This window comes from Empidonax traillii, unplaced genomic scaffold (assembly GCF_003031625.1).
Source record: "Empidonax traillii isolate 1590-97213 ecotype Southwest subspecies unplaced genomic scaffold, ASM303162v1 scaffold286:size1162393, whole genome shotgun sequence".
Lineage (NCBI taxonomy): Eukaryota > Metazoa > Chordata > Aves > Passeriformes > Tyrannidae > Empidonax > Empidonax traillii.
The window spans coordinates 395,518-418,470 of NW_020955479.1; the positions used below are offsets into that span (position 1 = coordinate 395,518).

The 22,953-nt window shown below is 39.0% G+C and overlaps 1 protein-coding gene across 3 annotated transcripts in view; it reads left to right on the forward strand.

Annotated features, from left to right (window-relative positions):
* CEP112 (centrosomal protein 112) overlaps positions 1 to 22,953 on the forward strand; it is a 150,020-nt gene that overhangs the window by 5,743 nt on the left and 121,324 nt on the right. For all 3 annotated transcript variants that reach the window (XM_027890379.1, XM_027890381.1, XM_027890380.1), the window contains exons 5-11: positions 1,905 to 1,986; positions 2,522 to 2,596; positions 9,181 to 9,228; positions 9,374 to 9,448; positions 19,601 to 19,687; positions 21,522 to 21,621; positions 22,786 to 22,904. In XM_027890379.1, the coding sequence (XP_027746180.1) occupies positions 1,905 to 1,986; positions 2,522 to 2,596; positions 9,181 to 9,228; positions 9,374 to 9,448; positions 19,601 to 19,687; positions 21,522 to 21,621; positions 22,786 to 22,904 (586 nt within the window). The remainder of the gene's footprint in view (positions 1 to 1,904; positions 1,987 to 2,521; positions 2,597 to 9,180; positions 9,229 to 9,373; positions 9,449 to 19,600; positions 19,688 to 21,521; positions 21,622 to 22,785; positions 22,905 to 22,953) is intronic.

Below are 22,953 nucleotides of genomic sequence, written 5' to 3' on the forward strand. Positions count from 1 at the left end.
CCCCAAGGCAGCTGGTGCTGGAAAGGTGCAGCTTTGTTTTGAAACATGAGAGGGTTGGTTTGAGGAATGTTGAACACAAACCTGGGCTTTCTGACCCCGCAGGAAAATTCTGTTGTATGTTTAGAGGCTGGGCTTGAAAAACACCGTTAAAGGTTAGTGTAGAGCTGTGCTGGACCAGGAGGAACCAGTGAGTTTTTCCCTCACTTTGCTCCTAGTAGATCATTATTTACTAATCTCCTTTATTAGCAGCAAATTGCTTCCTTCTCCCACTCTCAGTGTTTTGGCTGAAGCAGGAGGGTCACAGAGCTGATGTTGAGACTCTGACCATTCCTCACTCACCTGTCCTGGGAGGACAAAGAAACAATGCTGGGATTTTTTTGGACCCTGACTCGTGTTAGCAGAAGGCTGGAGAAGGGAGTGAATGGGCAGAATAAGCTTGAGAGGAGCAAAATTGTGGTCCTCCCATAACAACTTCAAATTCTGTTTGTAGAACCAAGTAACGCAGCTTCCTTTGCAGTTCCTCTCCCAAACAGCAAATACAGAACTAAAATCTATCTAAACCTTTTTTTCCTCCATTTTATCAAATTAAGAGTATTACAGGTGACTTGGCTTGGTTTGCATATTTGTTGACATTCCTTAATCTCCGAATGATAAGGGCGTGAATTCTGTATTCTCTCATTTTTAACAGTCGGAACATTATTGAATTGTTTAACTTGAGCATTGCTCAGAAAACAAATCTGATAAAAGTGCAGATTTACTGACAGGCAAAGATTTATCTCCTTTTAATGAAAGGTAATTGTGTCAAATGAAATCTTGGTAAGAAATGCGAGAGGCATTGTGTTATTACATTTCTTTTGATCCTTTTTACCTCTAAGACTCTGCTTATCTAAACTATTTAGAGCTTTGTAATGGTTATTATGCATCCATACATGTTGTTTATATGGGATTTATTGGTGCTGGAAGGGCAGGTTTGCTCCCAGTTGTTGTATTTCTCTGTTCCCTGCTGTTTTGATGAAAGCTGGGGCCCTTTGTGAAAACTTTGTGTTTGTCTTCCTAGAAGTGACTCGTTTATATTGTACATCCAACTGTTGTTGTTCTGTTCATAAACACTTAATTCATCTCAGAGTCTCTTTGGCATAACAGCCATCTCCTTTGCTGCCAGATGGAAGGGAAGGAAGGTATTTTAATGGTCTGATTTGATTTTAATGTAATATAACCAGTCATGGGAAGGTGAAGGGACTAACAGGAGTTCTTTAGTTACCTTAATACCTGGATTTGACAGTGGAGTTTATGCTGAAGGGTGTTTTGCTGCTGTTTTGGATCTTTTGCTGTATCAACCTATCCAATTAAATGCCTATAATTTTTATTTTATTTTTTCTTTTTTTCCATTGTTCTGTGGTTGATAAATATCTGTTGACCAGGTGCATCAGGGACAATTCTCTTCACCTGCTATTCTTAATTTCCTTTTGTTCAAGTATTTTATTTATGACAAAAGCTTTTCCAGAAAATCCCTGTCCACTACTCTACTGTTTCAAAAGCATCCTTCTAGATCAGCCTTCCTGGTTAACTTGGATTTATTCTAAAATCCATTGTGTGATGTTGGGTCATGTAGTAAAAGAAAAGCAATGAATGCTTTTTAATATACTATCATGTATAGAATATTTCTCATGTTTCTGTTGCCATGGGTTTTTTTGGTGGTGTTTTTTAATGGAATACTTAAAGCTTTTGTTTGCCTCTGACAAGAAATTTTTTCTTTTTCTTCTTTTTTTTGATCAATATGTCTTCACAATTATTTTCTCATGTGTACTTTAAAAGATTCTGCTGCATGATTAACATCCTTTGTGTGCCACAAATTGTTGACAATGAATTTTTCTCTCTCTGCTTACTCTTGTTGTTAATAACAGGGAAAGACCCAACGAGAAGCCATCAGATATAACCCATTATCTTCGGAGGACAGGGGACAATGACCTGGGCACGTCACTGTCTGTAAGATCCTTCTCCTTTTTTCCACAGAACTCCCTCTATTTTCCATGATTTGGTTTTACACATCCCTGTAAAGCTGGTTATTTCAGTTGGGTGGGTTGTGATCCCTGTGTAAAGCTGCAGACAGGGACTGAAGCTCCCCCAGATCTATCCTGTGCAGTGCAGGGGGAAAGAATTCCTTGTGGGATGCTCCCAGTTCATCCCAATCGTTGACCCAGTTGTTTGGTGTGTTTGGTGCTTTGTTTTCCCTGGGCTTGGCAAGGTGCCTGTTCTGACATCACCTTGTGTTTTGCAATCATAGATTAAAGAAAGCTGCAGAGATGCCTCTGGCTCTGTTTAGTGATGGTTGACCTCTGGAAGAGTGAATTTTGGACAGTTTGTGTCCTCAGACTTTCCACAAGGAGCGTTATGGCTGGTGAAAGGAACAGGCTTCTTGGAAAACCTGTGCAGTCCAAAATATTTAGTGATGCTGTGTGTGTAACTGCAGGCATTTACACCAGCTCTTCTGATATTTTGTTTTGACTTCTTTCTGTTCCAGGATGATCATCAAGACAAAACCATTTCTTTGGATGACAATGACCTCGAAGCTCGTCTCAATAGTTGGAATCTTGGGGTAAAACAGAGTGCATTCCTTATTTATTAACCTGAAACGGAAGCTCCTTATTAATGTCATCTGCATCTCTGAGCTTAGTCAACAAAACTGGTGTGGGAGTCAGTCTTTTAGAAATGAATTAGTAAGACTTGGAATGGTTACTAATGAAAACATGGCATCCTGAGAGGAAAACATTAAAAATGCCTCATTTAAATGTTATAATAAACTTAACTGTATTTAATAAGGTTGCTGATGAATCAGGCGAGGGGTCAAAACCAAGTATCTTACTCTGGTAGAAATCGAGACTGTTTCTTGATGAGTTGTCTTTCAGAGGGTGATACAAGAACCATTTCTAGCACTTCCAGACTTAGATCAGTGTATTTTGCAGGAATTGTAGCTTTCTAAAGTGGGGAAAGTGGATCCTCCCCAAGATCTTTTTCAGTAGCAGCGACTCCAACTTGCCAGAGCTCCATACAGGTGTCTGAAACAAAGGTGCAAGCAGTCACTTGTAGATTTTGGATATTTTGGGCTGCATAAATACCTGGATTATAGGAGCAGATAACTGTAATACCTTGGGCTTTTAAAGCTGCTTTAAGGGGGGGAAAACTTGCTCGTGGCCATTTTACAAATTGTTCCAACTGGTGCTGACAAAGAATCTCTTTCTATCCAACGCTTTCCTATCAGTGTCGATCTGCCTGCTTGCTTATCTCTGTAATTTTATTTGTATTTTATTTCTTTTTCCTAATTGAAATTCCCGTTTGCAATCACATTGTGTTGATAGTGGGCTGGTTATTAAAGTGTGATGATCCTCTGCCGATACAGGAGCTCTCTTGGATAACAAATCGGCTACTGCGACACATAAATCAGGTTTTCAAGTCTCCTCTCCAGGGATGGTAATTAAACAAGTCGCTCCTGAGAGACTTTGATTGCCTGATAAGACTTGTTGGGAGTTACCTGAAAGAGGATTTGAGGTTGTAAAAGAGAGGTCTGCGAGGGGTTGCTGCTCCAGAGTGTTTCCCTGCTGGGGATCACGGCCTCCAGTGGCTTCTGAAAGGGTCAGGAAGTTTTAAGTAGAGTGTCACACTTAAAGAAGGGCGTGTCCTTGCTGAAAGTGAAATAAAAATCTCACTAAATGACTGCTGCTCCTTGGAACCTGGAAGGTTCGAGTGTCAGATGTGGCTGCTGTTATTTGTGAGCGTTTACAATGTCATGGGAGCATCCAGCTCCCCTTTAATTGCCAGTCCCATCTGCAAACTGTTCAGGAAACTTAATTTACAAGCGATCCCACCTCAGATACAGAAGACCCTTGACCCAAAAGAACAGTTCAGTAGCAGGGGAAGGTAGGGAAGGAAATACAGAATGGCTTTTGCTTTGAGCTGCCCAGCTGTTTTGAGAAAGCTTTGCTAACTTTGCTTGGGTTTTTTGGTTATGCAGGTCATCATACAGGGATTTTTCTCAGTAAGAGTCTTTGTGATTTTTAGGAAGCTGTGATTATTTCAAGCAAGTTTATATGGAGCCTCTGCTTTTGTTCAGGAATCTGCAAATACCTGTCTTAAGTACTCTAGATATTGGTGAGACAACCTTCAAAAAACACCTCTGGTGTTTTTAAGGTGACAGAATTTGATGTATCGTCAGTGTTTATGATATGCCCAAATCAGTGGCTGAGATCTTTTTTATTATTAACATTATTAAAAATACTCTCACTTTAGGGAAATACTTTCATGATTTCTCTACTAAGCAGAGAGGTCAAAGCTTAACACACTGATATTTGTTGTTAGCAGTAACGTTTTCTGCAGGACATTGAGGCTGTTGCATTACTTTGCTCATATCGTTGCTTCCCATGAGCAATCAAAGAATTTTTGCCTTTCCCTTGCAACATTCCTGATTATCACTATCAAGCATTTTATTGTTCAAGTTATTTATATTCTAGTCATTCATGAGTAAATATTTTAAAAAAAAAGTTGAGTTTTGAGTGCAATACATTTGCCTTTTGTAAAGGGAATACTAATGTAAGCTAATTTTACGGACGTTATAAAAGAGTGTTTTTTCTTAGCCCTTATTGACTCTTATCTAAATGTGGGCACTGTCCTTTTTCAAGTAAAGGTAACCTGGGCTAGTGGGAGGTGTCCCTGCCCATGGCAGGGGATTGGAACAAGATGAGCTTTAATGTCTGTTCCAACCCAATCCATTTTGTGATTCAGTGATTTTATTTTATTAACGACTGTCAATGATGTTGCAAATGTAGTACATTTATAACTGAAGAGAAGGTGACCTGTTTGCCTCAAAAAATAATTAAATATTGTGAAATGTATTTACATAGAGTCAGGAAAAAAAGCTTTTTGGATAATGGAATTAAAGTGCCTTTTTTCCTTTTTTTTTTCCCCTCTTATAGTTGAGCTTTTGAGATTGCAGAGAAACATAATTTTTGGACCAAAAAATTGAAGTGATGTAAAGGACCAACAATGAATTAAATCCCTGCAAATTCTCACCTGACCTGCCTCTCTCTCTCTCTGTCTGCCTCTCTCTTTCCCTATTTCATGGTGCTTCTGATGCAGTTTGATTTGTCACTGAATTGTAACCAATTTGAGGTGTGACAAAGCAAGTCTTTCAAACATCCCAGGAAATTCAGCACATCATTTTAGGTAGAAAGCATACAAAGAGACTGTACCCTGGGGAAATAGCAAAGGGTTTTTTTTTTTTTTTTTTTTAATCAGGGAGAACATGAGTTTTCATCACTGGAATTCAGCCAGCACAAGAATTTAACTCTTTTTTTAGCTTTTACCAGAAGTTGATGTGGGATGTGCAGCACAAAGAACCTGGACATCGAGTCTTGACCAGACGGATTTACCATGGGAAGTGTAAGAAGGGTTTAGGAGGATTTAAACCAAAGAAATTCTGCTGACCAAGGGGCTTGCATTATGTTCTCCTTCCTTGGAGAAATGATGTAACACAGGGTTAAAGCAGATTGGGAATTCCTGGGCGGCTGCAGCAGCAGAGGAGGCTGTGCCTGCTCCCTGGACTTGGCTCACATCTGCCCGTGTCTTTCCAGCCTAGTGAAGCTCAGCCATTTCTGTGCAAACCATTTGATTATCTTTTGTTTGGTTTCTCAGCCTGTCTGCTTACTATAAACATACCTACTGTATATGTTGTGGCGTTGGAGGGCAGCAACACTGGAAAAACTTTCCCACAGTGAACTCCAAGTGGTGTTGTGACTTCAAAAAAAAATCAATTCAACTTCCATGCTGACAAACAATCTTCATCTGCTTTAATGTCCTTCCACTAAGACTGCAGAAGCAGCATTAAAGTGAACTTCCCTACAAATTATGATGTTAGATAAGAATGTCCTTACTCAAATTTCCTGAAGCTACTCAGCAGTTATTTCTGTGGGGAACATGCTGGCTGGGTTTGTTAGATTAAAGTAAGAATTTAGGGCAAGGTTCAGTTTAGTTGTTTACCATTTCAAAGTCTTAAGTGTTCTTAACTCTTTCATGTGTGTTTTTGCCGTCCTTGTTTTGAAAACAGTCACATTTTCTCTTTGAAGAAGCTCGAGGGGGGATGTGCACCAAGGCCGCTGATCCAAATGTGGGGGGTTTGTTCCCTGAATCTTTAACATACCCAATACACCTTCTGCCTCTGTGACTGAGCTGAAATAAGCTCCAGTTGTGCTTTACTGAACATAACTAGACCTTGATAATCATCTTCCAAAGAATAAAATGGGATTTTGGAGGGGTGGGATGGAACTGTGACGTTAATGTTGTCATTATTGTGTTATTTACTGAGCATTTGCTGTGAATTTCTGGGCTGTGATTAGTGCACAGATATAAAGCCTGGGCACTGTTTTCAGCCTGAGGGATGAAACGCTGATGTGGTGCTGAGGATGAATCTTGTGGAAGTACTCAGAGCTCAAAATTGTGCTTTTCCTGCACTGCCCTTCCCTTTAGGGGAAACAATTTTATATCAATTTACTTTTATCAGTGCTTCACTCATTGCTTGCGTAGGTGCCTTTATTGTATACTTCAGAAATGCTTCGTTTTGACCACTTCAGGGATTGGTAAATAAATAGAAATTGAAAATACTGAGTTAAAAAACATGACTGACTTGTCTCAAATTGGAATTGTTTTGGAGTTTTTGTGCACACTTCTGCTACTTTTTTTTTCCAGCTTAGGAAAATAGGTATGTTTTCATGAAGTAGATTATTTCTATTAAGTGATGGGGGTCTGGTCCCCCAACACCTTCACAGCTCTGGTTTAGGAGGACTCAAGTACCAGCAGTCAGTCCTCACAAATGGAAACGTGGTTTCTTGTCTGGCTGCCCAGTAACAGAAGAGGGGGAATCCAAAATGTTTTCCACAAAGAAATTCGAAATGCCATTTTTATTAAGAAGTGGCATTTACAAATTAGAGTTCAATTCTAGTTCAGATGAAGATGTCTTTCATGATGACATTTATTTGGTTCCTGCTCTTAAAAAAGCCCGTGATTTACTGTTCTTCTCATGGCAGTCCTTTAGTTTCGTACATATGTATTTTGGCTTGTCTTTGACCTTTTGCTTATTATTTTAAAATTTGCATGTTTCTCATAAATACAGGCTTTTTTTTTTTTTTTTCCCTTTTTTTGGGGCATTCTTTATTGTGATTATTCCCTCTTTAATGTGGTCTAATTTTGAGAACAAGAAGTTTTTGCAGAAGACCAGCATGAAAAGAATGAGTGCTGAGGCATTAAATGTTTACAGATCAGTTTAAGTGGATATAATCCACAACAAGTAACAAAGTGGGAACATTTAACTTCAAAGCACATATGGCTGCTGTTACAAAATCAAAAAATGCAAGACTTGGGCTGTGCAAAGTATTAGAGACACATTTTCCTTCCTTCTCACAAACAAGCAGGATCTACCTTAGCTTTTTAGATGGGTTTTGAAGACTGCAAACAGCTTAATGTCATGGCCAGATAAAGGATTTGGATTCATTGTGAATATTTATGATGATTTTTTGCTTTTAAGAAGCAAAAGTAAAGGGGGATTGTATTGTGTGAAAAAGAGGAGTTTTAGGAAATAATGAAACCTTTTGAAATGTGGCTCTGCAGCCTTCTCAGAGTTCTTCTAGGTGTTGGGAAAGGCTTCCCCTGTTCCCTGCTGCTCAGGTTTCTAGGATGTACACCCCGTTATTGGGATGTGTCTTGAACTCCTGGAGCACCCTCAGCCCTGGGTACCTGCCAGGTGATGCTCAGGTGTGTGGACAGGGTGGGGAAATAGCCAAAGTGAGGGGGAAGGAAGAGTGTAATACTCATAAAATGTAGATAGAAAATACTATTCCAGGTACAAATGTGTAGGACACTGAAATTCTTACTTTAGATTTTTTTGTATTTTTATTTCCATATCTCTTTTTCCCCCCCTCAACTGTGGTTAATGCTTCATGTTGATCTCACTCCTCTGTTCTTCTCCTCACCAATCTCTTCTGTGTCCAAAATTCTTAATTTTTGTGGCAGTAGGTGCAGGCAGGATTCCTTCATTCCCCGATGGATTCTGTGTGGGAGAAAGTTTAATGTTTAATGTAACTGTAGTAAACTCACTGACAATAAAGATAAATAGATTATTTGTTGAATTACTGGGTTTTCTTATACTTTGAGCTGTAGTGTTAAAACAATAGATAGTAATTAATTGAAATGGAATTCGTGTCAAACATGAACATCTACAACCACTGGGTGAAATATGACAACTCTTCCCCATCACATGGAAATCCTACATAACCTTTTAGGACAGGAAATGAATAGCTCTGTATCAAATTGAAATTTCAGAGGGATTAAGCCTCTTTTTCACTGATAAATTCAGCACCCAAACTTATTTAATAGCACTGGAGAAAGCGCAGGCGTTTGATACACTTGCCATGCCTCGTAGATCAACCTGATCTTACAACATTTAGTCCCCTTTTTTAATGTGTATTGCAATCACATTCATATTCCAGATCTCAGTGCTGCATTTTACAAGGTTATACCCTTGAAAGCTTTTTCTTTTTTTGGGTATGTCTATGATATGATGTTTGAGCCTCCTCTCTGACAGATTGAGGAAGATAGAGCTGTGTGATAGAGGAAGTGGGTTGGGTACAATGCTGTTCAGTTCTTAAAAATAGTGATTAAGAGCCGCTTTAATTATACAGTCACGCTAATGAATTATTTCCTTATGTTTTGTCACTATGACTTACATGTGTGGCAGTTGTTTCAATGCCCCCAACTGTAACTTTTAAAAAAACACTAGATTTTAATCAGTGTAATTGGTAAACTTTTAGTAGCTTTACGCTGATTTCAAGGAAAATGTATCCAGTAAAGTTGGAAATCTTCTTTGCTTTAGCCATGTCTGTAGCTGCCAAAGCCTTTTACAGACTGCATTGATGGAATTTTCACAGCCACAAAGGTTTTGGGGGGAGAAAAGTGATCCAAGTGATCTCTTAGGAAGCTTTCCTATTTCTGTTCCACTTAAGGCACATTAAAATCTCTCCTGTGCTGCTCTTGAGTGATGCAGTTGCTGTGTAAGTGCAGTTGTGATGTCTCACTGTTTGGAAGACACAACAAGACACTGCTGCCATGATGACTCTTTTTCTCTGACTCCTTTTTCAGGTAGAAAACCCAAGATATTTGCGAGAAAAACCCGTGCCAAGGTCTCTGGTAGGTGCTTATATTCCCTTTTAAGTTTCATAAAGGCAAGCAAACAAACATTCTCTGTACTTTCACTTTCTGGTCAGGGCTGACTTTACTTGGAGTTGCTGTTTTTAGCTTAGTAAGTTGTTTTGAACTCTTTCTCGTTCAATAGATGACGCCTAAAATTGGCCCAGGGAAAAGGCCTTCTCGTGACCAGCAGGTGCTGCTTCGAGCACAGGAGAGAGAGGTGAGATTCCTTGGCATCTTTGGGGCATTTTCTTTGGGAATTGGGCATTTTAAAGGGTTTGTTATAGCAGCAGAAAATCTCATGGAAGAGAATTTTTGCTCAAGTGTCAGGGCTTTTCATTAATTACTTAATGTGTTTCACAATTAGGGAGTAAAAAAGACTTTCTGAACACATAGAAAAGTTTGAATTCCAGGAATTTTCCAAACTGCCTTTTAGCAGAAGCAGTGAAACCCTGGATTTAGTGAGTTTTTTATATAGTTTCTATATACCTTTAAAAATCTGCAGACCTTGACCTTATTTCTATATTTGCCTCATTGAACTCCAGTCTTCTTTTATTCACATGGGGTTTTATTTTACTTCTTTGGAACATTGTGAATTGGGGATATTTCTGTCAAAGCTTGTCTGTCTTAGTCTCTCAGACATATTTTTTTTGCTTTAAATGTATGTAGAAGTTAAATCTTGTGATCATTTTCACCTTTTTCATGGCTTAAGGAAGTTGGTTGCCTATGATACTTTGTTAAAAACTACTTAGTTTATTTAAAACATTTTTTTTGAAAGACAGTGAATTAATGTGGAAATAATGAGGAAACTCAACATCTCAAAATGCATTAGGAAAACAATTAATAAAAGCCCAAACCCAACCAACCAGTCATTAAAAAAAACCAAACCAAAAAAACCCAAAACCAAACACACAACCAAAAAACAAAACAGCAACAACAAAAAACAATAAACAATCAACAACCCCCCAAATTCAACACTTATGAATTGGGACTGTCCTAAAGTTACTTTTGAGACACTTCAGAAGGCGCCTTTAGCAGAGATACAGGGGAGGGTGAATTTGATTTTCTTCCATTGTTAATAAAATAATGTATACAAAATGATTTATGTTGCTACCTGGCAGCCTTGTTGGATGCTCAGACGAGCAGTTGCACAATCCTTTCACTTTCTCTGCTCTAACATTGCCTGTTCTTTTGCACTGACAATACTCAGAGCACCCAGTGCCCCAGGATGAGGCAGGGTTTCATAAGATGTGAAAATAGCCCAGAAAATAAATAAATTGAAAGCACAGTGTTGTCATTTAAACAATATTTTCAAATTAAATAAACAGGAATGCATGCCAAGGAGCTGCATAAAATACCCAGTTAATACTTTGCTGGTTCAGTGGAAAAATCCACTAAACCACACAGTAAAAATCCAGGACTTTTTGCTAATGGTGCTGGTTTGAACTGGAAAGGTTACAGGCAGTGTTTCCCAATCACCATGTGTGTGCTATTAACTAGAAAACTTAAATGTGTTTTCATCTTATTTTGTTTGTGAAGCTCAATTAAGACTAAAGCCTTTTCATTTACGGAATGGAGATGCATTAACAGAAAAGTAGAGCTGGGGGAAACCTTTAACTGTTCTCAACCTCTTTGTAGTACAACAGGAGAACATAAAATAGGATAACTGTGGTTTTATTTTTTTTTTTTTTCGCTTTTAACCTTTAGACCTTTGTTCATAAACCATTCCTGCACCTGTTTAGGCTCTGTAATGCTGAACACATGGCCCTGTGCAGTGATAACCACATCACAGCCCTGGGAAAGCTGCAACAGCGTCAGGCTTGTAGTCATCTCCTCCCCAAATCCTTCTGACGTGGATTAAACCGTTTGGGAAATGGTCATTACTGAAAAACCAGGGGGTCAAACGAGGAGGATGCAACATAACAGGAATAGATCCTTTTCCAGGACAGCAAAGCACCACAGATGGTGGGGGCTTGTCTTGGTAGAAAGGAAAAAAAGTGTCCCTTTGAACTTCACCTCTGGCCATCCTGAGTGTCACCCAGAGCTCCTCGGGGAGGAGGAGGGGAAAGGGAAAGGTCTGATTTGGGATTTTTCAGAAAATAAGATGCAGAATTCTGCTGGGTTGAGAAAATAGAATGATCTACGTTAATAAAACCTGTTGTTTTACTGACCTTTCCCAAATCACTATTTTATCTGATGTATCCTTTAAAGAAGTTTTGGTGTTGCTTTAAGGAAGTCCTCTTAATTTTTATCAATCCTAATTTGTCTTAGCTTTTTTTTTTTCTCAATTTCATTCTGGTTTACTTTTTGTAAGCAAAGACGATTATTTATCTTATCTCAACAAATGAAACCTAAACACATCTGAGGAGTATTGGAAAGAGTTTTAACTTCTCATTATTTTAAACTGCAGGTTGTAATGAATACCTGGAGTAAAGTTGTCCTGAGCTGTTTACCACCTCTTAATTAATTTAATTTTTGGCAAACTCAGTGCTTTGTGCAATAACTCTCTTATGAAGCTTCACTTCTCTGGGTTATCTTGGGAACACTTGAGTGTTTCCAATGTTTTTGTTGACTTATCACTGTGCTCTTGTCACTTCTGGTTTGATTTTTAGGAGTCCAGTGATGATGTCTTTGGACGGGTTCTTTTCCAGCCTCTTGTGTACTAAATTAGTCCAGACTAAAGGGTTGTGCAACTGGGGCGAGGAGGAATTTTGGGTGAGTTTTGAGGAGAACACAGGGTACCTGCAGGATGACTCCCACCAGTTTTCATGGAGTGAGGAATGAAGAGGGAAAACATGCCTGAGACAAAGGGGAGATGATCTGTGTGTCAGATAACACAGTGCAGAGAACTTCCCCCCCACTGAAAATTCATCTTCGTGGATTAAGAGCCAGAAGTAAGATGAAAACTTTTTTTTGGGCTTTATATATTCAAGAAGTCTGATCTTCAAGATGCAGCCTTTTAAAAAAGCTGTTTAGAACCTTTATCTCTGTAATCTCTAAGTTTTCCTCCTTTTATTTTGGGAATGAGCACTCCCATTTGCTGCGTGACCCCAATTTTGTTTATAAAGATCATCAAGATCACCGTGGTTTTACTGCACCAAAAGTGTTGGGATGGAGTGATATATTTATGTTAAGATAAAATCTGCAGTGATGGTGTTATAGGTTAGTCCTGGTCTGGCTGAAAGTGCTTTGAGTTTAAGGTGTTGAAAGCAGTGGATTTACTGGGCTTCTCACTTATCTGGCAAGAGATTGTAAAGTGAAAGGGAGAGAATTGCATAAGGGCTGGGAAAGAGATTTTCCCCAAGAGGGGCCATTCAGAGAATGTAGAGGAGAGAAAGTTGTAGGAGTTGGGGGAGAGAGTGAATAACACTTGCTGGTGTCATCATGGTGGGGTTTTAGAAGAAGAAAAGGAACACTTGAAGGCAACAGTCCCTGCAATTGGAAGATGGTGATGAGCAGTTCTCTTTTCTCCCCCATTTTTTTGTCATCCTGTTCACCTGGAGCTGTCCAAGTCACTCTTCAGCTCATAAAATGTCACGCTGATTCCCAAGGGGTAAAAACTGTTAAGGTTTTTAATTCTGGTGAATATTCTTGTTAAACTGTTTTACTTCCCCTTCCCAATACTCCAAGCAGTGCATACTGTGGTGTTGAATATTCTCTGGTTCATCTGAGTTTGCTCTTTTTATCCACAGCCCCAGTGTCTGGTTTGAGTGCAGTGCCTGATTTATACGAGGAATCCACTTTTAAACTGATTTTCACCACTGAGTAATCGCTGAGCAGGGATCTGTTAGTTCATGTTTAAAATCACAGCTACCCTGACTCCTGTTAACATGATTCCTGGCTGATTAATGTCCTGTTCTCCCCCCCCCAAAAAAAAAACCCACGTGCAAGTTGTCCGCTGTCTTCCATGTGAGGAAGTCACATCCTGTCTTGCTTTGATAACTCTTCAGAATGTAATGTAATAAAACCCAAACCTTATTTTATTGCCAGACTGGTGTGAGACATCCAATGTATGTCAGGATGAGACATGTTTTCTTGAACTGCCTGGTGATTTATAATTCCTGATACCAGTCAGGCTGGTTATGGAGATATATATGTACATGCACAGTTCTTTATTTATTTTTTTTTTTTTTGCAATAGTTTGTGAACTATGTCTTTAATTATTGCACATATGGGCTGGAGACATTGAGAAAGATCAAAGGGGTAGGTTAGCAATTCAAACTAGTGTTTTAACCAGTAGAATGTCCAGATGGTTGCCAAGCAGCTGGGAATTAATCTTTTGCTGCACGATTAATCTCTGCCTCAAAGTGTCTCTCCCTTTAAAAAAAAAAAAAAAAAAGAGGAAGAAATTTTGATTTTTTTTTTAATTTATTTTTTTTTCACATGAGTAGATCCTGATTTTTAAGGGAGAAAAGACAGTGACTGCAAAAAGTGCTGTGCACTGTTATGGCTACATGTTGCACTGGTGAAAGGAAGGCAGGAGTGCAGTTTTAGTGGCTGGTTTAGGACATCCTGAAAAATGAGTTTAAAAAGTTCAGTAGCTGCTGAAACACAACGTAAAGAGGAGTAACACTGGGGAGAAAAAGTAAGTGTTGTTGACTCAGTGGGTTCAGGCTCGTTCACTGGGCTCAGCATTATGCAGAATTATATGAAGTTTTTGAGTAGTATCTACTGTTCTATTCAGATTTTACCAAATGCCTTTGAAATCTGTATGATTTGTGGATGTTCACAAGGTTCCACCGGGCTCAGGCTTCAGTGCTGGCAACTGAAGGTTGTTTGCTGCATTTCTGAGCTGGTTTTTTTTGGAATTGCCTCTAATAATTTACTCCTCTGTATAAGTTTTCACAACTTCTAACCGTATATTGAAATTTTTTGGTACTTGCTGGTGTCAGTGTCTGCTCCTAGTGGCAGATGCACTTGCTCTGTGTGCAAGTGGGACACTTGCCACTCCAATAAAGCTGTTAAGTGATACGATGTGTTGTAGTGCTAATATGCATGTTATGTTTATTAGCTATATAAAACATCCTTTGGAATAAAAATACCATTCCCAGTTATCACAGTTGTTGGGATACAGAGCACTTCTCCTTATTCCCACTGCCCTCAACTTGGAAATCTGTGAAAAATACATTGTTCTCTCTTGAAAGAGCCTAATGACATTTACATGTGAATGAGAACAATTGTCCTTTCAATTATTTTTCTGTATCCAGCAAATGTGTATTAATTTCAGTGTCAGTTAAAAAGTCAGGTTTTTTCTTGATGGGGAAAGCTGGTAGGATTTGATTTAGGACAAAGACTTTCATTTCTAGTGTTTATTGAAATGGAATAATAATATGATGGTAATTTTTGACTGAAGTGAGTGTTTAGTTGCTCTTTAAAGAATACTCTGTAAAAAATACTGCAACTGGAAGTAGCAGCTGTAGTGTTTTTAAAGAGTAAAGATACAAAGAAGGTTAGATCCATGGAGGGAATTATAAATGTTTGTTAGGTCAAATAATATAGTCCAGATCATAAACATGGACTTTTGTGGAGGGACCTTTGAGTCTGGGCAAAATGCCATGTTTATAAAGGGGCTTTTTGCATTCTAATTTCTGGCTGTTCCACTTGTTTGATGCTGCTTTTCTTTCAGACCATCTCTGGTTTATCCTGAGCTCTTTGAAACAGAGACTTTACAAGTCATTTGCTTCACCTTGGGCATCGCACTGGGTGAAAACATTGATGATGTTCAGGGCAGAATTTGGGTAGTGATTCTGTTGGTTTGTGATGTGCTGTTTCAAAATGTAGTCATAAATTTATTTATTTTAAATTGGAAGTGAACAGTATTTTGCCCACATCCTGTAAACTCCAGAAGCTTTTCAGCAGTTCCACTTGAAAACAGAAGATTAGTTCCAATATGACTAAAATCTACATTTACTGTAGAAACTTCTACTCAAGTAAATTGTTGTGAAGTACTTTTCCTTTTCTTTTTCACACCAGTGATTTTCTTTTTGAGATTTAGGTGGTTATTCTGGCTCTTAAATCGCTGTAAAATGTGGAAAGTATTAATGTACCTCAAAGCTAATCATAAAAATTTTTGAGGCTACAATATGATACAGAAATAACACAACGAGGAGAGGCAGCTTGTTAATGATGATGTGAGATACACTGTTCCAAATTACTTCAGTCTGAAGTCAGCATGTCTTTATAATAAATCTTGACTGTTTTGCAAGTACAGTCTCTCCTGCCTTGGCCTTCCTGGATGGTTTAAAACACTGTATAAATTATCGATATTTATTGTTTTAACCCTGCATGTGAAAATTGAGTAAACAGGATTCAGTAGAAAGTTGGAGTTGTTTGTTGATGTTTTTGTTAAGAAACCTTTTTCTTCTATGAAAATATCAAAGCTTTGTGCTGTGCACTGATTTCTTTCAGCAGCTGCACAACACCAAGACAAATAAGTTTTGTCGTGCACTGTAAGATATACACAAGTCATTGTTCTACATTGTTAGTTCTTACTTTGAAGTTCTCAGTTATTGTTTACATCCTTCTCCCCCTTCCTCCCTTCCTCCCTCCCTCCCCCATATATTCGTAGGCTTGGAAAAAAAAAAGCAACAAGTACTGTTTTGTCAAATAACCTCCCCCCCCCCAAAAAAAAAAAATCTCTGTTGGATTTTAAAGTTCCAAGATGCCACCTCTGGCCTGAGGGTGAGCCCTGTAATGAAGACAAGTGAGCAGTGGGCAGGAGTTCAAAGCTATCCCTGATTAACATTGTTAACCTGCCCACTGAGTTGCTCTTAAATCAGGTATTTAAATATTTCGACAAATTTCTGTAAATGAGGGACAAGATGAATGTTTGTCCTCTGTCATGAAAAACGGGGAGATCACCTTCCCCTCCCTTCCCTGAAAGATTTATGGCAGCTGCAGGTTGGGCTCCATCAGTTTAAATTTGACAGCTGTTAATTAAATTTTCCTGACACCTAACCTGTGCTCTGAAAGGGCAGTGATAGGATGAAAACCCATTTTTCAGGTGACTATTTACTGGTTTGGGTGGTGGTTTTGATTTTAGGTTTTTGTTTTTTTTTTCCAATGAGAAAGAAAGTGTGATGAGGCACATAAAAGCAGTTCTGCTGCTACCACCCTCCCTGGCTTTAAATAACAGGGACAGCACAGATGTTTGACATCAGTATTGTTTACATGGCCTTAGGGTTTAATTGCCTCATACTCTTTGTGAGGAGGATAAACAATGACAGAAATCCAAAGGAATGATGTTCAGGCAGCAGCAATGGCTGCGTTTCATACATAGTTGCAAACTTCCCAACTATAGCTAAATATCGACTTGTTTGTTTGTTTGTTTGTTTTTTCCTTGTCTGAATGGTAACGTGCCAGAAATCTCATCTTTTCTGCTGCCTCTGAACTGGTGATAAAAGGTATAAAAACTGATGAGCACGAGCGTCCTGAGCCACGTCTAAGGAGGGGAACGGCTTCTCGAAGTTGTTTTTCTCAATTTTCCCTAAAACTTCCCAAGGTCTTTGGTGCTGCTGTAGGTTATTTTGCTTCTTAACGTGAGTTTAATCAGCAAAGGCAAGCTGAAGTGCAGAGGGCATCGTGTGGAGGAGCAGCACGTGGAGTCCCCCAAGTGCCGCTCGGCAGGAAATGGAGCCGCGCGGAGCAGATGGGGTTGGACATTTGGGAGCTGCGAACGGGCTCAGCCTCAGCTTGGCGTGGTTTTAATTTGAGCAGATAACTCCTCCGTTGAAATGAGCGTTTAATAACGTGCCTAAGCTTTGCAGTGGAAGGGGAGATGTTTCGCTGCCAGCGGTGATGAGCCCGTTTGCTTCGCCCCGGCCCTCGTGAGATCACCGGTTAAAATGTGTTTACGTGACTTCATTTTTTTTTTTTTTTTTTTTTTTAATCTGCGTATGTGGTGAGATTGGAAATGTGCCTCACAGAAAGGGTGGGTCAAAAAGCACATTTGGGAGTGAAACCAGTACTCCAGGCTTTTCTGTAGGACACTGGTGGTGTCCTCTGGTTTTCTGGCTTTTCCAGCAGTTTTCCCCAGAAGTTAAGTGTAGGGTTTTTAAACCGATTTTTACAGCAAGTGCTCAAATTAACATCTTCCAGAGGTTGGGATGAGTGTACGTGTGCATCTTGGAATTATGGAGCAGTAGAAAATTTAAATGTTGTGAAAATGGAGAAGCTGGCTGTTCTGGTGGAAATAGTGTAACCGATTAATGAGCTAAAATCGATGAGAAGCAGTGCAAGTGGAAGATTAATGAGAAGGGGGAACCAACTTCAAGTACAGGGAGTTCTGTTGTCAACCTGCAGCAGAACAACAGCCTGTGGCTGTGAGAACAATCACCAGCATTTGGAAATACATGCATGTCCATGTTTAATCCAAATGGAATTTTAGGTTTTTGATTTATTTTTGTGTTCTTTCAATGGATGGAATAATAAAGCCAACCCTAGCTCACAGCTGATACAAACCCACCGAGGATTAATTTTCATCTGTACCAAGACATTCTCACTTCATTAATGAGTTTTAAATGCAAAGTGTTTGTGTGGATTTAGTAGCTGTGTGAGGGCAGTAGCTGTACATCAGTAATTCATAAGCTTTTAATGTAATTCAAGCAGATTGGAGTCTCTTTCATGTTTAGTTTCTGGTATTTGTGTTTTTACAAGACCTTCATATTTATTTATGGAACGTTCACAAACTGTCTATCTGGAAGTGGATTACTGTGCTCTTTTTATTAAATCAACACTTATTCATCACCTGGTACTAAGATTTTCTTCTATAATGTCACTTTGTTGGAGTGATATATGCATATATTTCTTTTCATATATACATATGCGTAGATTTCACAAATAGAACATGCATTTTTATCATGATGCTTATTTTGGGGTGATAAAAGAGGTGGCTGACAACTGAGAATATGATTTATTTTCTTTGGATTAATTGTCAATCTAACTTTTTTTTCCTCCCCCCATTAATTTGCATAAGGCTGTGTACAAATAGTTGGGAGACAGGTCTTTTTATCTGTGGTGTAATGAGCAGGTTTAGAGTCAAGAAATGGAAAGAAATTGCTGGTCTCCCTTCTCCTCTTTTCGGTTCTTGAGGAGTCTTCTGTGTTTACAGAGCAGCATCTTGCACTTTTGAGTCGACTTGGATTTTTGTAGCTCACGTTTTCTAGCCACGATAGCAGCGATGTTTTCAATTCACCGTAAATCTATAACACAAATGAATCATATAAAAGAAATTAATAGTTTGTGCTTTATTTTAGTGTCTGATAAAGATTCATGCTGGAATGGCAGCTTTTGATGAGTCAAAAGAATGGAAATCACGTTGGTTCCTGTGGAGTTGGTCAGTTGAGAGCATTACCAGTCAGGCCCTTAGCTGAGCTAAATGAAAAGGGGAGAGCTGAAAAATGGTGATGGAAGTGCGGTGTCCAGCTCTGAGGTGAGGGAACCTCAGCTCCATGGGCTCCCAGAACATCCAGAAGGACACAGAGTTGGCCAAAGGCAGCTTGATTGTCTGTTGGTGGGTGTTGGTACCTCACTCTGGGGATTTTGGTCCCCCCTTTCTAATGTGAGAGGGGCATTGGGGTTTGTCTGGAGAAGCTTCTGTATCCCCTTTGCTTTCTGAACAGGAGAAATTAATAAATGTAGAAGTGGAATAGCCTAAATCTGAACTCAAGGTGTCACTTTTGGTTTTTAGAAAACACGAGGCACACCAAATTCCTGTCATACCTGTCCTTGTGAAAACATGTAAGAGATTTAAAAATACTTTAGAGTTGGAAACTCAGACTCTGAGTAAGAATTGTCAATGTATTATTGTGTCGGGGGGGGGTGGGGGGTGGTTCAAGTGCTGCTTTGAACAAACACAACAGGAAATGTATTTTAGCAATCCAGTCCTTAATCCCATTATAAATCACCTTTAAAAGGAAATGTGTTTATAATGTGAACTCTATGAATAATGGAAAACAAACAAAAACAAACGTGCATCTGGGCTGAAGGACATTCTTTGTATAAATGTAACACCTGCCTGAATGAAAGCAAGTTTACCAAACTTGGTATGTTAACAAATATTACAGGTTTTATTCCGAAGTGTTTATTTAAATTAAGAACTATAGCTTATTTTAGGCAGCAGCAGTTGTGTTTATTGCCAACTAAAACATCTTACAAATTCATTTTCTGAATAAATATTTTAGGTTGACATCTTTTGTAGCAGTTTTATCAAACAGGTATGAAAATATTAGGAAACTGAATATAGATTGTTTTCAGCAGTTATTTGTGACTTCCCGTTGCCTTGTTAAAGACACAGATGAGAAGTTACGAAAAGGTCATTAGTGTAGTTCATTCTTTATTTAAATTGTCTATCTACTCTGTTTTACTTTTAAAGCTGGAGATGAAAATGAAAATAACAGAAGGTAAATTTCATGAAGAAAAACTGAAATTACAGCAGAAGCACCATGCTGATGTTCAAAAGGTAAAGTGTTTGTATTTTCTTCCAAAATCATTGTATTAATAACAAGGAATATGATTATCATCTATAATTAGCAGTTGTTCTTTAACTTCTCCATAGTTGCAATTGATGTTCATTGAAAGCCAGATTGTAGGTAACAGTTTGCTGATAGGAATGTGCAGTATTCTATGGTAACATAAACTTAGGAAAGGGAAAACATGGGAAGAAAACAAAGGAAAATACGAGGCCATTTGTTTGTTTGAACAAGAGAACTTATTTTACCAGCCCAACAACTTCTGTGTGGTGAAATCACAAGCTCTTGATTTTTCTTTGAGAGAGAGAGAGCACCTGTATTACAGAAAAATGTGAGCAAAAAGACTTTTTATGGACAAAATGCAAAATATAGCAGTAGAAAAATCCTCAAGTATATCACACGATTTCCTGCTCATACAGGAGTAGTGTTTGTTCTCCTGTCTCCCTTTTGACACAGAGTCTTAGAGCACAGCCTGGTCACTAAACAGCCCTTTATTTACGATTTTGTGTTGTTAAACCTGACCTGGCTCTTAATTCTTCAGCACCGACGTGACACCAGATCTACCTCTTGGGGTTCCCTTGGGTTTGTCTTCATTGGGTCGCAAAAAGGATATCACAGACCGCATTGTTACTTTCAATGCCACGTTCTAAATGCAGGGAGGGAAATCCTGCGAGGTCCTGAGTGCCCCTAGAACTGCTCTGATCCCGGGGATGTGGCGGGAATGAAACGCTCGGCGTCGGGATCCCGACGGCTGATCCCGCTGTAAGCTCTGCATTACTCAGAACCTCTGCTTTGTGTCTTAAAGGCTGAGTCACAGCCTTGGAGGAAGTCGGTTGACACAACACTGTGACACATCAAAGCCTCCTGAAAGGATGTTAATATTTGCTCAGGTGCGTGTTTGGCTCATCTGCTCTCAGAGCGTGCGAGCAGAACCAGCCGGCAAAGCTGGGAGCCGAAAGGAAGCGGCTTTGTGAGAATAAGGAATAGTTTAAATGCTTTCTCATCCCTTGAGTTGTCAGCCCTCTCTAACTGATGTTAGAATTCCGTCTTTTGAAGTTGTTTAATAACGTTGGATATTTTAGAAAAGGTTAAATAGTGTCGTATTAATCTTTAAAGACGCGAAACGTTTATTGCAGATGGGGTAATATTGTTTTAAGATGAAAGCTTCTGTTGGATAAGAGATTTGGGCCACTGTTATAAAATTTCTGAGACTTTAATCTTTATCTTAAACACAAAGTTTAAATTAAAATACTATCTCAAAGTGTGCAAATATTTGAGCTGTTTTTTTTCCAGAATGGGGGTGAAGTTACCTTCATATACTTGCTCTAGTCCAACCCATTGTTCCTTGGAATCCATGCAAGGAGTTGCAATTGCTGAACTACAGAAGAGTGTAATCAAGTTGACCCGTTTATTTCAGTATTTCTTCAACCTGCTGAGAATTTTAGGTGCTTTGAAATGGTATGGGGCAACTTAAATATGAAAAAGGGGAATCTTTTCTGCAGTGGTAGCACCATCAAACTTGCACACTCAACAAGAGCAACGCTGGCTTTGCCCAGGTCAAAAAGGAAACAAAAAGACCCATCTTAAAACATGAAACTCCTTTTTAATCTATTTCTACCTACGTTTATCGACAACAGTCCTTTGTTTATGACTTGGAATTCTGAGCTGTGAAAAATGGCTTAGATTTAATCCTTAGTCCTGCACGACCTGAGCGCTTCTTGAAGGCAGTGCCTTGGACAGAGGTCAGGGTGTATTGTCTTGTGCACTGGCTGTAGTTGTGATTTTTCTAGACTTTTGTGAAAATATTTTAAATTGTCCCTGCAGATTTTGGATAGAAAGAATGATGAGATAGAGATGTTGAAGTACGCCCACAAAAAGAAACAAAAAGAAGCCGAGGAGGAGATCAGAAGACTGGAGAAAAAAGGTGATTTTTCTCTTTCTGGTTGTTTTCTGTGTGGTGGTATTGCACTGCACTCTGTTGTGGCTGTGGGCTTGTGTTCCTCCTTCAGACATCCCTTTCTTCTTCACTTCATTTTTTTCCTTTAGATTTTGAGGGGCTTGTCCAGTTCCCTTTGCTGTTTCCAACCCACATCCTCCAGGAGGCGTGTGGTCTTTTTGTGTTTAACACAGGTTTTATGAGCGCCACCAAAAAAAGTTCTCTTTGATGGTGCTGAAGTATTTTGACCACTTACTTCAAACTTTTTGGAATCTCTGGCCCGAAGTTAATTTCTTTATGCATTCAGTACATTTTAATCAAACCACAGTGGGTTATTTTTAAAACTATTGCGGCAAGAGATTTCAAACATGAGTAGTCTTGAATATGTCATAAGGACAAAACTTGGCCTGAGTGTGGCTTGTCAGCAGTTTTTCCGTGTTAGTTTCTTTTAGAATTCCTTGGAGTCCTTTTACACTATGGACTAAGCCACAATGTAAAATAATACAGAAGTTTGGTAATCTTATGTACAAAAAGGGAGAGTGTTCCATGTATATTGTTTCCTGCTCCTTGGGAAAGTAATTTGTCCAACAGGGAATCTGGTGCCTCTCTCAGTGGGTTGGTGGTTGCTTTTGGCTGGAACAGGCTGTGTTTGAGTTGCCCCCACTTTTGCCAGAAAGTGAAAATCCTGAGTCTCCTCTGAAAAATGAATATGTACCTGCTTTGTTTTCCACTAAATCTGTCAGACTGTGAATTCTCAATGCAATCACTTGGGGAACTTAACTTTCTTATATATATTTAGCATTCAACCTTCACAAGAACCTCTTCACCTAAGGATGCTCATGAAATCAGCCTATTTTCCATTTTTTAGGCTATAAGGAATTTTGCTGATGTATATTTACTCCTTGAGGAAGGAAAACTCACTCTGAAATAACCTGTAAACAAAGCAGAGAACAGAGGACACCTTGTAATATTGCAGTGACACAGAAGCAAAGTGCTAAATTTTAAAGCATTTCATGCATTAAGTATTTAAGAGCCAAAAAAACCATCAGAAAGTCGGGTCAGTTGGAAAGCTGACGTAAACTGGTTGTTGCCAGCGCTGAACAATCCCGAAGGTACCTCTTGAATGGTTGTTTGTTTTCCCGTTTTTAACAGTTCAGACCGTTGTTCGTGAGTCACAAGTTGTCAGAGAAGCCAAAGAGCAGCAGATTGAGGAGCTGAAGAAGATGTGTGAGCAAAGCAACGACTCCCTGAACAATGAGTGGGAGAAAAGGGTAATGAGCAGTACTTGCTTTTTGACAGATTCCTGCAGTGTTTATCTGA